This window comes from Delphinapterus leucas, chromosome 1 (assembly GCF_059928025.1).
Source record: "Delphinapterus leucas isolate spDelLeu-1000000601 "Yukka" chromosome 1, BTC_Dleu_Yukka2, whole genome shotgun sequence".
Taxonomy (NCBI): Eukaryota; Metazoa; Chordata; class Mammalia; order Artiodactyla; family Monodontidae; genus Delphinapterus; species Delphinapterus leucas.
The window spans coordinates 134,567,026-134,584,052 of record NC_143129.1 but is presented as its reverse complement, the minus strand read 5'-3'; the positions used below and the strand labels follow the sequence as shown (position 1 = coordinate 134,584,052).

Here is a 17,027-nt window from a genome sequence, read left to right as displayed (position 1 = left end):
GGTAGTTAAGAGCAGAGCTGAGACTAGAGCTGGGACTAGCCTAGTGATGTTTAGCACTTATTGCTTTTATCGTGTGACTCCTTAGCCTTTCATATTCCAAATGCTAAAGCTAGGTTGTAAAGTAGCATATTTTCTTCTAGTATTAAATTTATAGAAGTAGATATAAATTCCTGATTAAATCTCCTTTCTGGGTAGTGTATGTACAGATTTAATTATCCTGTCTCTGAAAATATTTCAACAACTAACTGAATTGGGAAGTGTCTCACATTTGATGTTTTGTTTTGGCATTTAGGTTTTCCTAGAACATTAGTTCAGGCCGAAGCCTTGGACAAAATATGTGACCTGGACCTAGTGATCACTTTGAACATTCCATTTGAAACGCTCAAAGATCGTCTCAGCCGACGCTGGATTCACCCTCCTAGTGGGAGGGTGTATAACCTGGACTTCAACCCGCCTCATGTACATGTAAGAATATACAAAATACTTTCGCATATTGACAAGAAAGAGGTAAAACATTTCAGTTGAAAAGCGGGGGAACGATATGAATAGGCTGTTCCAAAAAGAGCAAATATACATAGCCAGCAAATATTTTAAAATTCTCATTCACTAGTAGTGAAGGGATGTAAATTAACGTTTACATTTATTGCTGGTTGGGATCTGGAAAAATGATACTCTTACCTGTATTAGGTATATGAAATATTAAGAGTCTTTTAGAAGAGCAACTGAGCAACCTACATTAAAACTTTTAAATACATATTTCACTCAACCCACTTCTGGGAGTACAGTCTATGGAAATGTAAGTACTTTCAGGTCAGGTCGTGTACATGATGAGGCTTATTTCCATGTTGTTTGTAGTGGGAAAAATAAAACAAAACTTGAAAACAGAACGAATATTCATCTATGTGGATGATTAAATAAATTTGAGAATATCTACATTTTGGAAAATCATGTATAAGGTTAAAAAAAAAAAGAGACAAAGTAGTACATTCTTTGGCCCAGAGAAATATTTCCCCTGGGTATTGTTGAATGAGAAAAGCAAATAGCAGAATGATTACATTTTTCTGAAACCGTGACCGCCCTTCTTCTTCTTCTTCTTCTTCTTTTTTTTGGCTTGCGCTGCACGGCTTGTGGGATCTTAGTTCCCCAAACAGAGATTGAACCCACCCCTCAGCAGTGAAAGCACAGAGTCCTAACCACTGGACTGCCGGGGAATTCCCTATGACCACCGTTCTTTATGTATATCTGTTTACGTGTCTGTAAGCGCCCTCTAGCTTCATAGGAGTAGTGATAAAGATATAAAGGAACTATCCTGGGCTGGCCAATGGTTGAGGCTGGGACAGAATAAGGAACAGGGTTAGAGTGAGTGGGGTCATGTGAGTGGTGGGAGTGCAGAGGAGGGACTAGGCAGGACTAAAGGCATGAAAGATTGCCCTTAAGAAGAAGTTCAAAATATAACATCTATGCATCTGCATAAGATTAAATACATGTAAAGGTATATGTTTAAAGAAACTTTTGACAAATTCATTTAAAGAGTAACTGCTCTTTCTGTTAAAGACATGAATTAGTTCAATCTGATAATTCTTCAGTTATTTGGTGGTAGATACTATTACTTGTTCTTACCCAAATGTGGAAGGGGTGGCTATTGTGTCTTATTGGGTTCGTGTTTATGGAATAGGCTAGACTTGAATATAGATAGAGTCAGTAATAACTATAGAAAACTACTTCAAGGGGTTAAGGACGCCTTCCTAGCTCTGTAAGTCTTCATTAAGTCCTGATGAGCCTTTTTCATTTGGGCTAAGCACTGGTCTCCTTTTCAAGTTTTCTTTTTAAAATGTAAGTAGTTCTGGAAGTCCTTTATTAGAGCCATTCCTCCATTCCATCCCCAAAAGCTAGTATGGGAAAAAAAAATGTATAGGGAGGAAAATAGGGTTCTGAACATGCATTGGAGTCTAACACAAAAGCTTCATATTTTGACTCTGCCTAGACCTGCTGATGCAGACTCTCCCAAGATTTGAGAAGCTTGAACACTGAGTTGCTTTCCAAAGACTGGGTATCCCTAAAAGAACACCTGCAATTACAGCGCTATTTCCAAAGATAGCAGTAAAAGTGCTGCTCTGGCCTGAGTCAACCAGCTGTTGTGGCCAAGCTGCCCCAGGAGAGATGCTGATGTCCTATTCTGCTCTTTCTGGAAGCAGTTGTTATCTCCTGATACTCTGAAGTCCTAGAAATGGCTTCTGAACTTTGCAGCAGTAAGTAAAATAAAAGAGAGGGAACTATAGGTGACGTACAGCTTTCTCCCATGCCCATGTCTCATGTTTTGTTAGGGTAACAGCCCTGGAATACCCATGTGATAATTGCGGCTCACCAATAAATCCTAAGTGTAAGTTACGTACCTAAGGCCCTGAGCTATAATAAAATTTTAGTGCATTTCAAACTTACAGCCGGTTTCAGACTATCCCGTTGAGTTGCCTGAGCCTTTTGATTCTGCTTTAGCCTACCTTTTTTTTTTACTGTTCATCACAAAACTTTAATATTGTCAAACTAAGACAAACATCCAGGAAGCAAGTATCTTTTGAATTCTAAGACAGTCCTAAGTGAAAACTCTGCTCCTAATACAAAATTTAAAAATGAACCAGGCTGTCATTTAGCTTCTTTACAAATAAACAGGATACTCAGGTAAAAAATAGACTACTGTTGATAGCAATCAGTATTACAACAAAAGGAGATGAGTTTCCTGTAGTTTCCAGGTGTCTTCATGATTAAAATAAATGACTCCTTCAGGCACATGAAATCCCAGTTTTAGTTTTTCTTCTGCTCTAGGATCCTTCCCCATGTTGCTGTCTCCCAGGAAGCCATGGTAAGCCTGTATCTCCAGCAGGCTGTGGGTTGTTGGCCTTGGAGGACACACATTCATCTCTTCCCATGGTGTCCTGAATGTTCTGCTCCTGGGGCTGGGTCAGCTGCTGGGGCTTATCCTTAGGAAGATCCAACTCTTGTGGCATCTCTGCCTCAGCCTCATGGAATAGCAGCTTACCCTGAAGGGTGTGTAGCAGGTGGAGGAAGGTCTGGTGCCTCTGCAGCTTGTACTGCTCCTGCCCTGCCTGCTGCTTCAGGGTTCCAAGTTCCTGATATAGCTGTTCAAGCTCCTGCTGAGTTCCTGTCTGACGCTCCCTCACCTCTGAAGACACCACTGCCAGATGCTGCAGACGCTTCTCCTGTTGTAGCTGCCACTGCTTCTGGACTCTGCTGAGTTTTTCCATGGCCATTTGCTTCTTGGCCTGGAGTTGTTCAAGGGCCTCCCGGAGCTTGGCCTGCTTCCTTTGGGCCTCCTCCACCTTGGGCAGTGCCTGGGTCAGGGAACTTGTGATGGCCTCCACGTGCTCTTGGTAGGTGGCCTTCAGCTCTTTCCATTGCTCTTTGATTTCAATTGCCTTCTGCCGGCTCGTGTCTTCAGAAGCCAAGGGGTTCAGGTCCTGGGCAGTGCCTTCCTGAACCAAGAAATTCTACGGGAAGTCTACTACTTGAAGCTGGCTGCAGAGGAGCTTGTCTTTCTTCCGGGAGTCCATCACAAACTCAGCCAGGATCTGCACGGGCAGTTCTGCCTCCTCCTGAAGACCTATAGGCTCCAGGATGTCTGCCACCTTGGCCAGGGCCTCTCGGGCAGCAGCCTCCGCCTTAGTCTCTGCCGCCGCCATCCTTCCCCGGGCCGCGCTTCAGCTCTAGCCTACCTTTTGACAGATTTATTTCTTGTTACTCTCTCCCCTGGTAGGCAATTCTCATGTGTCCATTTTGCTATTTGTAAGTAGGTGGTGTGGCTCCTGAAGTTAAAATATATTGAAAATCAAATTTTCTAAAATTGCAGTTTTTCAGTTCTCAGAATGTTTGTTCCTGATTTTCATGGGTATAATGACTCATGCCTAGTCTCCCTTCAGATGCCATTATTTAATTTAGTAAAATAACCTGAGTAAGTTTAATCTCAGAAGAGCTACGTGACAGAATTTGAAAGCTAGCAGAGACAGGACTGAAATACCTCCTCCTCAATGAAGTGTTTTCCCTAAGTAAACTGTTTGGTTCTTTGAGATATTTATTTTCCGTATTATGAACTCAAGCTTTGGAAAGGCAGCTAGTTTTAGGAATATTTAGAGGGCTAGACTGACATTGTCTAATGGCTGTTTGGTGTTGGGGGAGACAGCATGGAATTTTGAACTGTGAGTTGAAGGTAACGTTTATCAGAACCACTGGAACATGTTTGGAAAGACCTGAGAAGTTAATAAAGATTTAATGTCAGCTCTTATGAAAACAGCTTAACATATTGTTATGAACGCTATTTCTTTTTTAACTACCTTCACCATTACTATTGTACCCCAGGCCTAAATCATCACGGGGTAGGAATCAAAGGTGAATATATGGTTTTGCCCAGGAAAGTTTTATTTCACCTATGGAATAGCCCAACCGTTGGCCATACTAACTGGTTTCTCTGGTATTTGTAGGGGATCGATGACATCACTGGTGAACCATTGGTACAGCAGGAGGATGACAAACCTGAAGCAGTTGCTGCCAGACTAAGACAGTACAAGGATGTGGCAAAACCAGTCATTGAATTATACAAGTGAGTGTGCTTCAGTGTTTCCATGGCAGATGGCCAGCCAGCAAGGTGTGGCTCCTCATGGGAAGGACATTGGGCTGCAGTGGGGTAGTGTTTCTTTAAGCTTGATAAACCCAAAAGGCCCAGTACCTCTCAGATGAAAGTCAGATGAAATGCTGGCATTGTACGTGGGAGAGAATGCCTGGTACTTTTATGCTGAAACTCTTATAAGGACCAAAACCTGATCATCTCTGTCTGCTTGACTGTAAAACTGCATCTAGACTTTTCATTTTTCTCTTAAGGGACTGAAATAATGGCTTACGTTTTGATACTCCCATATGTAAATATCTGACTTGGATAGAAGATTAGAAGGGACTTTTGGCCCCCACACGTCTGGAGAGTGTTTAAACAAAGAAGAGCTAAAACTACAGATTGCAAATTCACATGGCTCCAGAGGCCAGGCAGTTACTGGAAATGAGTGTCAAACCTGGTGGGGGCCTTGTCAAGCTGGGCTGTTGAGTGACAGTTGAACTGGACAGCTTCCTCTGTTTCTCCAGCCAGTTATCACCCCAGGGACACTCAGGCTCAGTGTGACCAGTGATCCCTGTTTTTCAAGAGAAGCAGAAATCAGGCTCTCTCTGTGGAAGAAAATCCCAATTTTTATTATTTTATTTTATTTTTTTACACAACATTTACAGCTTTATTGATAGGGTATAGCCATTATGCAAAATTCAGCCATCATTATACAACCTCATTTCCCATCTAAAATAAATGAGAATATATTTTACTTTAAATGGGACATACTGGCAAAGTGCCAAGAATTAAAGACTAACCTTAAAGTCCTAATTTCATACTTCAAATATCACAAAAAGCTGTGATTCCCAAAACCATGAAAGCATAATGAAATAACTACACAGAGAAAAAGGACATTTAACTCATTTCATGCTTTCTTAATTTTATATAGTGAAAACGGACATATTTATAACTTCAGCATACTTCATAAAATCATTATTCATCAGAAACACAAATATTTACAAAGAACATTTAACTTAAATTTCATAGTTGCTTATAAAAAGGCACTTGAAAGATTGACCTGTATAAAGAAATGAGTCTTGTCAAGAGATGGTAAACTATAAATATAAAATATACCACAATGTTAAAAACCTCATAGTGTTCTATAGGAAAATCTCTAAAGATAACTTAATCTTTCGGGGTAAAAAAGTATTTAGCATTACAGATTTAAAATGCAAATTTTATATATGAATTCAATAAGGAATACATTTAAACCCTACATTGCCACATAATCATCATCTATTTTGTGGAAAACAATAAAAATTATGTACTTTATGAACATGTGTACATCAAAACCAAAAGGTTAATTTTTACTTTTTCCTTTATTGGCAACTTTGATGCATTTTTTAGGTTTTGGTTCCCAGAGCGCGTTTTTTACAAATCTTGAAGCGACCCCCCGTCCAGCTTGCCAGCCTCTTTCTCGTCTGTTATGTCCTTGACTCTGTTCATGTATACTCCGATTCTTTCTAATTCTTGCTTTACTGGATGTTCCTTAGGATTGATTCCCTGAGTTGCCAAATAAACCCAAAACACTGAATGTAATGTGTAAGTAGAAACTAAATCCACTTTTCGCTCGTTCAAATGGGTCCAACTTCTGCAACAACGCAACTCATTTCTAGACACAGACGTCACGGTCTTCAGCGTCTCATCCACAGCACCAGTGGAATTCTCAAACGTTGATAAATACCATGACTTTCTACAGGATAGTCTTCATTAATTTCTTCGCCTGCCATTATGACCAACTCGCGGGCCTTCCACTCCTGCCTACCTGAAAGCAGTCAGCGGCGGTGACATCAATGGTGCACCGGCTCTCCCCAGTTTTTATATTGGCAACAAGTTAAAAAAATTTTAACCGCATGGAAGCCAAACAAACCCTATATGTGGACTGCATTCGGGACAGCAGTGTACAGCCTCTGCTATAATCAGTTTCTGACCTTGTACCCCCCGAATAAGTTAGCAACCCTGTAGATATGACGTTGCTGATCATATTATTAGGACACGTCTTATATTTCATGATCTATTGTTGTAAGTAATAAAGGTTTTAGAGTAGCAAGGATTGTCAGTGATTTGCTTTTTAATGTATATATTGAGGCAGATTTGGGGTTGTCCCTATAATGTTATTCTTGGATATGTTTTTATTTATTTTTTTTAAGGTTTTTTTTGTTTTTTGATGTGGACCATTTTTAAAGTCTTTATTGACTTTGTTACAATATTGCTTCTGTTTTACGTTTTGGTTTTTGTGCCCCGAAGCATGTGGGATCTTAGCTCCCTGACCAGGGATCAAACCTGCACCCCCCTGCATTGGAAGGCGAAGTCTTAACCACTGGACCGTCAGGGAAGTCCCCTTTAATATGGTTTTTTTTTTTTTTTTGGTACACGGGCCTCTCACTGTTGTGGCCTCTCCTGTTGCAGAGCACAGGCTCCGGACGCACAGGCTCAGTGGCCATGGCTCACGGGCCCAGCCACTCCGCAGCATGTGGGATCTTCCCGGACCGGGGCACGAACCCGTGTCCCCTGCATCAGCAGGCGGACTCTCAACCACTGCGCCACCAGGGAAGCCCCCCTTTAGTATGTTTTTAAAGGGGAGAAGGAAAGGTGGCACGATGGCAAGCTTGCCGGAATTGCTGGGGGTGTTGATACATTTGTAGGGGCTGTTTTGCCGCTCAGTGATGTGTGATATAGACAATGAGATTGTGCTTACCGTATGCCCAGGATCTTCTTCTGCTCTAATATCATGTCAAAAGGAAACCTAAAATGCTTTGTATGTTGGACTTTGTTTTTCAGGAGCCGAGGAGTACTCCACCAATTTTCTGGAACGGAGACTAACAAAATCTGGCCCTATGTTTACACACTTTTCTCGAACAAGATCACACCTATTCAGTCCAAAGAAGCCTACTGAGCCCTCCAGTGGAAGAACCAGGAAGATATGGTCATCCATTCAATTGTATGTGTAGTGTTGGTGCCATGTCCCAATTAGCAGCTAGCTGAGATAGCTTGCAGCATCTTTTCTAGTTTAAATGGTGAACTGCTATGAAAACTAATGAATAGAAAGAGTTAATGAAGAGGCTCTTCTCTGCCTTTCTAAAAGAGGGGCTACCTGCACATGTTTAAGACGTCCCTGCACATGTCTCAAGTCCTTCACAAGAAAGAAAGCAAGTACAGGCTGGATTTCAAGTGGTGTATAACCCAAGCTCTAGCTGATTTTCGACAGCCATGTTGTTGCCATAGTGGCCTTTTCACACGTGATGGTGGTGGTCCCTGGTTCTCCCCAGCCCCCAAAGGCTGTTGAATCATAGCACCAGGAGGCCTGAGAATGCCAAGGGCTGTAGCTGCCTTTGTCCCAGGTTCTCTGGTATGTGTCCTCCTGGTGACAGTGGGATTGAAGCTAAGCTCTCAGTGGTTGCTTCTCTGGCCTTGAGTCACTCTCCACAATTCATTTTTTCTCTTAGGAATGACGCCTTCTCTCTGCATCCATACTCCATAGAATCTCTCCTTTCCAGTCATCCTGGAATGAAAGGATTTGGCTTTTACTACTTTTATTAGACATCTGTTTTCTCCCTTCCTAGACTATTAAGTAATACAGATTGTTACTGCTTTTATCCCTCTCAAATTCCTTTCTAAGAGCTGAGAGCTAGGGGACTGTGTTGAATCTCTTTATGCACTAGGAACTGAGCTATGTGGAGGGTCTATTTAAACTGCTGGTCTGACTCTCATGGGTTGACACTGCTCCTTTCTTTTATTGTGGCAAAATAAAACCCTCAGAGTCTTTAGGGAACCCTGAAAAACTGGCAAATATTCACCTCCATAAATGTTAAAAGATCATATCATATCTTATGTATGGAAGTAAATAAGACCATATGGAATTACTGGACTAAATGAATAGTTTAGCTTTTTAGTCAAGACAAAAAAAATGTATTTTGAAAATGCTGCTAAATATTGATGCTGACAGTGTTTTTCTCCTGTGAGTGACCCAAGCATATTATAAATAGATGGTGAAGGGAATGGAGCCTGTGGGGTTGAGGAAAACGTTGCACTAGCCACGCCTAGACTGATGATGACAGGTTTACGATGATGGGATTTGACAAAAATCGTAATTTTTTATTCTATTCCAAAGATGCTTTCTATAGGGTGGCCATTAAGTCTAGAAATATAGATCATACCGTTTTGTCATTCACTGAAATGTAGTATCAGTAAACCATTTATTTAAGGATTTGCCTGGTTTCCAGACTTGGTGGCCATCTTTTATAATTCTTGCTCTCCTCTGGGAAGGACAATGAAATTTATTCCTGTTGCCTTAAAAATAGATATTCCTCTTCATGCATCGTGATTGTCCCCAGGGAGGGTCCTTTACTATCCCTGGGAGTGACTTTTGTCTAACTCTTCATACTGGTGAGAAAACAAAAGAAGCCTATTTCAGCATAGGTGGTGTTGAAACACATTATTTATTTTCCAAAGATGTCGCAGTGAATCCACAGTCAATTCACTGACCAATGGATTCTGTATGGTAGCCGTACATCTTCCTTACAAATACTGCCCCCCACTCTTGCCCGTCTCTCTCCCTTTGTCCCTTCATGTGAATGTTCTTTGGCTACCTTAGTGGAAACACAGACCAGTTTCCTCCTTATCCCCTGAATCAAAGTGAAAGAAGATTATTTACTTTTTAGGTTTATGCATTTAAAATGCCCAGTTCAGGTATTTGAAACATCAGTGCATGATAGTGACTTTTTAGAAGACTTGTGTTTGAATGCCAGTTGATAGGGACAGGGTGAAAATCAGACATGCAGATACAGCTCAGGTTTCCTGGGGAATCGGGCAAAGAAAAACAAGTCTGCTATGAGGAAAATTGCTTCTGCCATAGAGACAATTTCCACAAAGTGGGAAAAGTAGAAAGTTAAGGTTATTATATGGATCATTCAGAAGAGGAAAGTGTGTGCTTTTTTGGAAGCAGAAAAATCTTCAGACCTCTTTCTTCACTTCTTTCAATGTTTAGCAGATGTTCCAGTGTAACCACTGGCTTTGGAGTTTTTCAAAGAGGCATGGGAAACGGCCTAGGTGACCCCTGATTCCATATACTCTGCTCCTCCATCCTTCCCTCCCTTCTCCCTTCCAGCAAAATAGATGCTTAGTGCCAGTGTCAGAACCACTCAGTGTGTCTCAACACTGTGCTGTTTCTGAGGTTGCCCTGCAGTTGAGGGCAATCACCTTTGCTAGGTGAGACCAATAAAAGCCAAACACTGTTTCTGTGGGCTTTGAAAGATGATACTTGTTTCATGTTCAGTGGCCTAAAAAATCTGTTTCTGGTTTTCTTCAACAAAGTCTAGTTTTTCCTTCAGTGATTTTGTAAAAAAAATAAAATTTTCTTGAAAATATTTTGACAAAGGTCAAAGTAAAGGGATATCTTTCTTTAGTTTTCCTTCTACTGCCACACATGAGGTTCCATTACAGTTAGGCAAAAAGAGTAGTTTGGCTGGTTTCTAAGATTCCTACGTGGCCTCACCTTCTGTGACTCTAGCCAGCTCTGCGTTCAGTTTGCTTTCCACTATCCTGACCGGCTTCCCGCTTACTTGGAACTTGAAAATATTGCCGTGTTTAATACACTCTAACACTAAAGCAAGCATATAATAGGTACCATTTATCGAAGGCCTACTGAGTGCTATGTACAGTTTTAGGACCTTTACAAACATCTCATTTACTCTTTCCAGCATCCTTTGAGATAGGCACGATTCCATGTTTATAAACAAAGAAGGCGAGGGTCAGAAAAGTAAAGCATCTTGCCCTGCTCCTGCTGCCAGCGCACAGTGTAGTCAGGACTCAAAGCCAGGTTTTCCTGACTCTGCTCCTGGATGTTAACTACCTGCGTCCTGTCCCAAGCAAGGCAGGGCACTGAGCTGCTTGGTTTTGCTTATATTTCCAAGTGGCCTCATGTCAAAAATAGCAGAGTTCACTATGGTGACGTTCAGCTTTGTATGGGACTGTTCCCTTTTTTTTTTTTTTTAACTTTTGCTTAAGCAAAGGAAGCTGCTAGAGGAGAGTCTGAGCCCTTGATCCTCCATAACTACTCATTTGTAAATAAAGTGAAAGGCTGTCAAAGTAGACTTGGGTCCAGGCTAATCTGTGGCAGAGGCAAGCTCAAGGTCTTCACCTACCCTTTCAGTGTCCATGGCATTGTGCCCCTGAAGGGACCTTTATGCTTGAGCCACCCCAGCCGTGGTGCTCACACACAGGCCTGGACTCCTGCGAATTCACCAGACACTACTCCCTTTGCTTCCCTGACATCAGAACAAATCCCTCCCTCACTCCCACCCCGAGACAAGGCCCTGATAGTAACTGATCTTCCCTAAAGGGCTAGCAGGTGAACAGATGGTGACTGAGCCCCTAATATAGGGTCATCCTTGACTTTCATACTATCTTCCCTGTATGACATTACACGTGAACATGATCCTGAATGCCAAATCCACACCTTTGTCCACCCTCTGGTGTGGTGGCAGTGCTTATCATGCACAGTTCCGGCAGAAATGGGATATTGGCTTCCTGTCTCACCTTCCTTCCACGGGGTCACTTCTGGCATCCTCCAGCAGCCCAGCTTCACCCAGGCTGTGCCCCTCTCTTTGGTAGGGAAGGGAAAAAGGTAAGAATAGGCATAGGTGACAGAGGATTCTTGGGAGAGAGGTGATGGTGTGGCCTTTTCTGCCATTACTAGGTTGTTGACAGGATAAATTTAGATAGAAAGATGCCTATATAAACCCATAAATAGGGTTTTTGTAAAATTTAGTTCACTGGGACCTGAGTTCAATATCTGACTTTGGCTATTTGTTTAAAGAGGTCTTACCATCTGCTGGGGGTGGGGAGTGTCTTTGCCCAAATCATAAAGTCAGCAGACTTCCAAATATATTAAGGTATCAGCATATTCTTGGTAGTTACTGTTTATTGGTACTCGGTGCTAAGTGTACTGCATCCATTGTGTAATTAAATCCTCCACAATTACCCTATGTAATAGATAGTATTATCTCAGTGATCTTGCCTCCTTGTATTTAAAAACTGAAATAATCCTGTCTACTTAACCTTTTCCTTTACCTATAGGGATTAATCAGGAAATTCAAAAAGGCCTTTTTTGTACATTGCTGTAGTTTGAGCTCCCTGTTCTCATGAATAGGTAAAACAATATATTTGCTCCCACCTGGAATCCTTGCTTTTGGCTCTGGTGCTGAGACAGGAAATGGGCACTGGGTGGGTCCTGGTGGTAGTTGCACACTGTATATACAGAGGGCATGTGTCTCATCTGTACTCTGCTGGGTCACAGGATCTCGGGAGGCATTCGTATCTACCTGATGAATTTCATTTCTTTTCATTTAATAGACGATATCTTTTCTCACTGCAGTAGTTTTACCAGAAAGGCAATTCATAAGACAGAGGTGTATTCGTAGTATGAATTGCTTTCTCTCTATTCTCCACCATTCTCAGTACTCCTTGTCTATTTGGTGTTTCAAAAGAAGAGCCCAGTAGCAGAGACTTCTTTGAATAAGGGAATGTGGTCTGGTCATAAGTTATCGTCCCTTTCCATAAATAACTGACCCAGTCTGGTTTCCAGATGAAAAGTGTGCAAGACCCAGGTGTCGGGGAACCATGAAGCTGTATTTCAACTATGAGGAAAAATCTGCTTCTTGCATCTGTTGAGACGTAATTACAAGTGTTGAGAAATGCCGTACCTTATCTTTTAACAAACTGCACAGTTCTTGCCAAAATAAATGCCATTATCTGTATGCTTCAGGGAATTCCCTAAATTGGTGTGTGTGTGTGTGTGTGTGTGTGTGTGTGTGTGTGAGAGAGAGAGAGAGAGAGAGAGAGAGAGAATATTCATTCCTTCTTTGGTGATAATTAGGCTATTCCAGAAAGCACAGTGTTAATTCTTGAAATAAAAGATTTTCTATTTAAACACATGTCAAAGAGCAGCGCACCTTAAAGATTCTCCCTGGGGTTGATGTGTGTCTAACTTCGTTTCATAAAACCTTTCTCTTCTTCATTTAAAACTTTGGATATAAAGTCAGAAATGTGTTAAATAAAAACAATGTTTTGTGTTTAATTTAGAGAAGAATAAAGGGAAGAAAAACAAAAACTCAGTCTTTATGTAAGCTACAGGGTGTCAGGGCTTAGAGGGCTTTTCTAGTTTTATGAGAATTTATACTACTGATTTTTATATGTTCTTGTTTTTGAGATGAATAGATCTCGGGAAATTGTTGAGTTACAGAGACATTTCACTATGATCCCTCTCAAGCTTAAATCAGTTCTCTAACCTAATGACAACTTGTCTCTGGTTTACTGTCCTGTGAGATGTCAGCTCCATTTTCCCAGAAGTCATGTGTTTACGATGAGTCAGTGCTTTTCCTCAGTGTGAAAGTTGTCGCCCCTCTTGATTTCGGTGTATGTGCTTAATTCAAAGATTCTAAACCTGTAGTCTAATCTGTACATGCTCTCTTAACTGTTAATTGTGTTGTTGATTTTATCTTGCTTGAAGATTGATTCATACTTTTTAATTTGATAGAAATAAAGTTTTTTTTTTCCGCTTATAACTAGTGAGTTCCTTTAACATTTCTGTAGCTTTTTACACTTGGGAAAATACACATCTTCACAGAGATTCTCATTTATGCCACTGTGCAGCCACCCCATCGTCAACAGTGTTTTCTACAATTTGTAGATGGGGAAAACAAGGAACATGGTGTTCGCTGGATAAGGTGACAGTTGGTGGCAGAGTGAGACCCTGAAACCAAGAGTTATGACCCCCAGTCTCATTTTCTTGTCTGTTCATCATGTTGCCTTACTTTGTTTACCCTCAAGCTCCTTATTTTCCAGCACTTTATTAACATATTTTCATGGACCTTCTTTTTTTTTTTTTTTTTTTTTTGCGGTACACGGGCCTCTCACTGTTGTGGCCTCTTCCATTGTGGAGAACAGGCTCTGGACGCACAGGCTTAGCGGCCATGGCTTACGGGCCTAGCCACTCCGTGGCATGTGGGATCTTCCTGGACCAGGGCACGAACCCGTGTCCCCTGCATCGGCAGGCGGAATCTCAACCACTGCGCCACCAGGGAAGCCCCATGGACCTTCTTTAGTTTATTCTTAAAACAGCTGGATGATGTGAGCAGATCCCATCATCACATCCTACACAGATCACATCCTACAGATTAGGAGACTGGATCAGAATACGTGGAATACGTGACTCTAAGGTCCTAGAGTCCTGGCTTACTCAGCAGAAGCAGAACCCCCAGGCCTGTCTGGTGGGAGCTCGAGGCATGGAGGAAATACAGCCTCTGCAGGAGAAGCTCCCGGTGGCAGGGAGAGGGGCAAATGCCCTGGCTTCTCCCAACCTCATCTTCTCCTGTCTCCTTTATAAAGGGGCCTTCCATTAGCTGCAGCCGGTCAGAAGCCAGCTAACACAGGAGCCTGGGGAGCGCGTTCTCCAGGCTTCCATGGCCCTGAAAGGTGAACTGGACATGATGGCAATGTGGGAGATTGTTTTAAAGTTCAAACCATTCACCTTTCAGGAGGATTTTACATCTCTGCCCCATGGGCTTCATGCTTGGGTATGTGATGTGCTTTAGCCACTGGACTGTGAACAGAAATGAAGGTGCCGCTTCTGAGCAGAAGCCTTAGGAGCCAGAGCATGGGCACCCATCTCTGTAAGGAGACTGGCAGCCTCATGGGGCTTTTCTTTTACCTGAATCCTGAGGTAGAGACTTGGAGCAGGGATGCAGCCAATCCATGATGGATGGGTAGTGTGCATGAAAAACCTTTATTTTTATAAAAGCCACTAAGATTTGGGTGGAGTTTGGTACCATAGCATAATTCATCCCAAGCTGACTGATAGAAATGGGTCCAAGATGAATATGTCATCCAGTTATAACTTTCTCTTATCAACACTATTAGGCTGTGGGGCTGCAAAGATGAATAAGACCCAGTTTTTGTCCTTGACTTCCTTACAGTCTCCTGGAGGGGATGGACACGATTAAATAACTACACATAACTGTTGGAGTTAATCACTGGGTTACACTTGACAGAATATAGGTGGAGTGACTCTTGGCTGGCTAAGTAGAGACCAAGGGAGAGTTAATATTTGAGCTGAGTGATGCAGGAAAGAGGGAACACAGGCCAAGGGGATGGGATGTGTATCGAAGTATAAGCATGTAAGCCAGGTGGAGGCCAGGACTGGGGAGATAAATGTAAGATCAAGTTGTATTGACCTGGTCTTAAAATTTGCAATAGACAGTACAGACTCTGCTGGGAAGTGACTTATCCGATTTGCATGATAAAATTGTAATTGTACTACAGGTCTGAACTAAGAGGTAGGGTTCCCCAAAAAGGAATGGTTGGATTATAACGAATGCCTCCAGAGGAGAGTTTAATGCCTCCAAGGGAGAAGTCAGGAACAAAAATGAGTGAACCAAGAGTGAGGGGAGGTGGTGTGGGGGACCCTGCTTTTGCTGAAAGGGGAGCCACTGTGTGAAACCTTTTTTTTAAATTAATTTTTATTGGAGTAGAGTTGCCTTACAATGTCGTGTTAGTTCCTACTGCACAGCAAAATGAATCAGCCATACATAGACATATATTCCCTTGAAATCTTATTTTTAAACGTTGGCAATTTAAACGTTAGAAAGCATTGCACGGGCCAAACAGCATATCATTTTAAGCTGGTGTGGGACTGCTGGATCAGAGGCACTCAGGAGATAGGAATGAGGGTCTTAGTCTAGATATCTATGAAGTGAGGGGGTAGGATATGTAAGGGTAAGGCACTATGAAGGGGATGATTTTCTGATTTGGATGACCAAAAGAAATGCATAGTTATATAGAATTTTGCTTTATCAGAGAGCACCACCTGCTTAAATAAATCACTTGAGTTTTTTCTCCCAGAGTTCAACTGGGTATGATTTTCCCCATATATTCTCCCCGTTTCAGCCACTGAATACGTAAGCAACCAATAATTAAATGAAAACCATACCCATACTTGAGGGAACCTTCCTAAACTAGTTATGTTGTATATGCATTTTATATATGTGTGTGTAAATAGAATTATATATGTATATGTGTGTACATATATGCCTGTGTTACAGAAGATAACATTTACAGTTTACTGAAGGTTTACTCTGTGGTGACAGGCAATGGGCCAAGCATTGTATACCAGTTATAGATGATGAACCTCAGGCTTAGAGAAATTGAATAATTTGCTCAAGACCACCTACTCAGTAAGTAGTAGAATGAAGACTTCAACTCCAGTGCTCACTTAACGATTATTCAGCTGTTCTTCCTCATTCTGACTCTTACTACCCAAAGACCCAGAAGGACCACAATTAAAGGTCCTGCAATCAAGGCATCTTTGGCCTTGGGCAGGACTTGCAGGAGTCAGGGTGGAGAGCCTTGCCACTTGGAGGTGACTAGGATCTGAGCAGTGTTGAGTTTCTCCTGTGACCAGCTTTTCTCCTAGTCAGGATCCTAGCACCAGTCCCTTTAACAAGGCAAGAAGACCTCCCATGGAGAGGTCTTGCACCCCCCCATTCTAAGTCCATGCACCCTGAGAAAATGATTCCCTGCCGAGGAGGAATCAGGGATACAAAAAGGAGTGGTGCATATCCAGATTAGTCAAGACAGATCAGCCACTCTCTTCACAGTAACGCCCCAAATACACTGACCACTGTAGATCCACTATGTTATATTCCATCAACCACCCTGGGTGCACTGACCATCTCAGACTACTCTGGACATGTTGACCTCCAAGATGTACCCTGGGCACATTGATCATACGCACTCAGCACAATATGGAAGCCTTCTATCAGCCCAGCAGGGTCAGGGAGAAGCGGGTACAGGCTAACATTGCTTAAAGACCTGACTGAGCCATCTTCCATATTTTATCTGTATATAAAAAAAAAAACTGCTGTTTCCGCCATATGAAGCCAATAAAACAGCCCAATTATTTAGTGTTCATATGAAAACCTTACCTAAAAATTTATAAATGTTGGTATTTATCAATAGAGGTTAGATGGTGAGGGTTCTTTGAAGATGACATGCCTCAATCTTACCGTTTCTACATGTCTTCCCCAAACTATAGAGATCAAGGAAAGCAAACAAAATAACAATTAACTCACCACATAACACAATTAAATCTACCACATAACCAGGAAACGGAAGACTGCGAACTCTCATTGCATTTGAGTGGAGAAATAAATATCTGTAATTAGTAGCATGGAGCCCATGTGGAAATGGAGAGTGAGGCAGGGATTATTTGGAAAAAGGAGAGTGCAGTGGCATCCCAGAGAGTCCCACACTAAGTGGAAAAATACTGAGAACAGCCATGCTGGATTAGAGACCTCACTAATGGGGGAAG

General features: G+C 41.9%; 1 protein-coding gene and 2 pseudogenes across 3 annotated transcripts in view; 1 reads left to right on the top strand and 2 right to left on the bottom strand.

Moving 5' to 3' along the window:
• The window catches only part of AK4 (adenylate kinase 4), a 95,346-nt gene that overhangs the window by 62,703 nt on the left and 15,616 nt on the right, over positions 1–17,027 (top strand). For 2 of the 3 annotated variants that reach the window (XM_089921408.1, XM_022581216.3), the window contains 3 exons: positions 293–465; positions 4,491–4,609; positions 7,442–13,224. In XM_089921408.1, coding sequence (XP_089777534.1) covers positions 293–465; positions 4,491–4,609; positions 7,442–7,556 — 407 coding nt within the window. In that variant the 3' untranslated portion in view covers positions 7,557–13,224. Of the gene's footprint in view, positions 1–292; positions 466–4,490; positions 4,610–7,441; positions 13,225–17,027 lie in introns of those variants that run through there. The other variant, XM_089921412.1, reaches the window with a different exon arrangement.
• Positions 2,105–4,002, bottom strand: LOC115801804 (outer kinetochore KNL1 complex subunit ZWINT pseudogene; annotated as a pseudogene).
• On the bottom strand, positions 5,556–7,022 carry LOC149750734 (nuclear nucleic acid-binding protein C1D pseudogene; annotated as a pseudogene).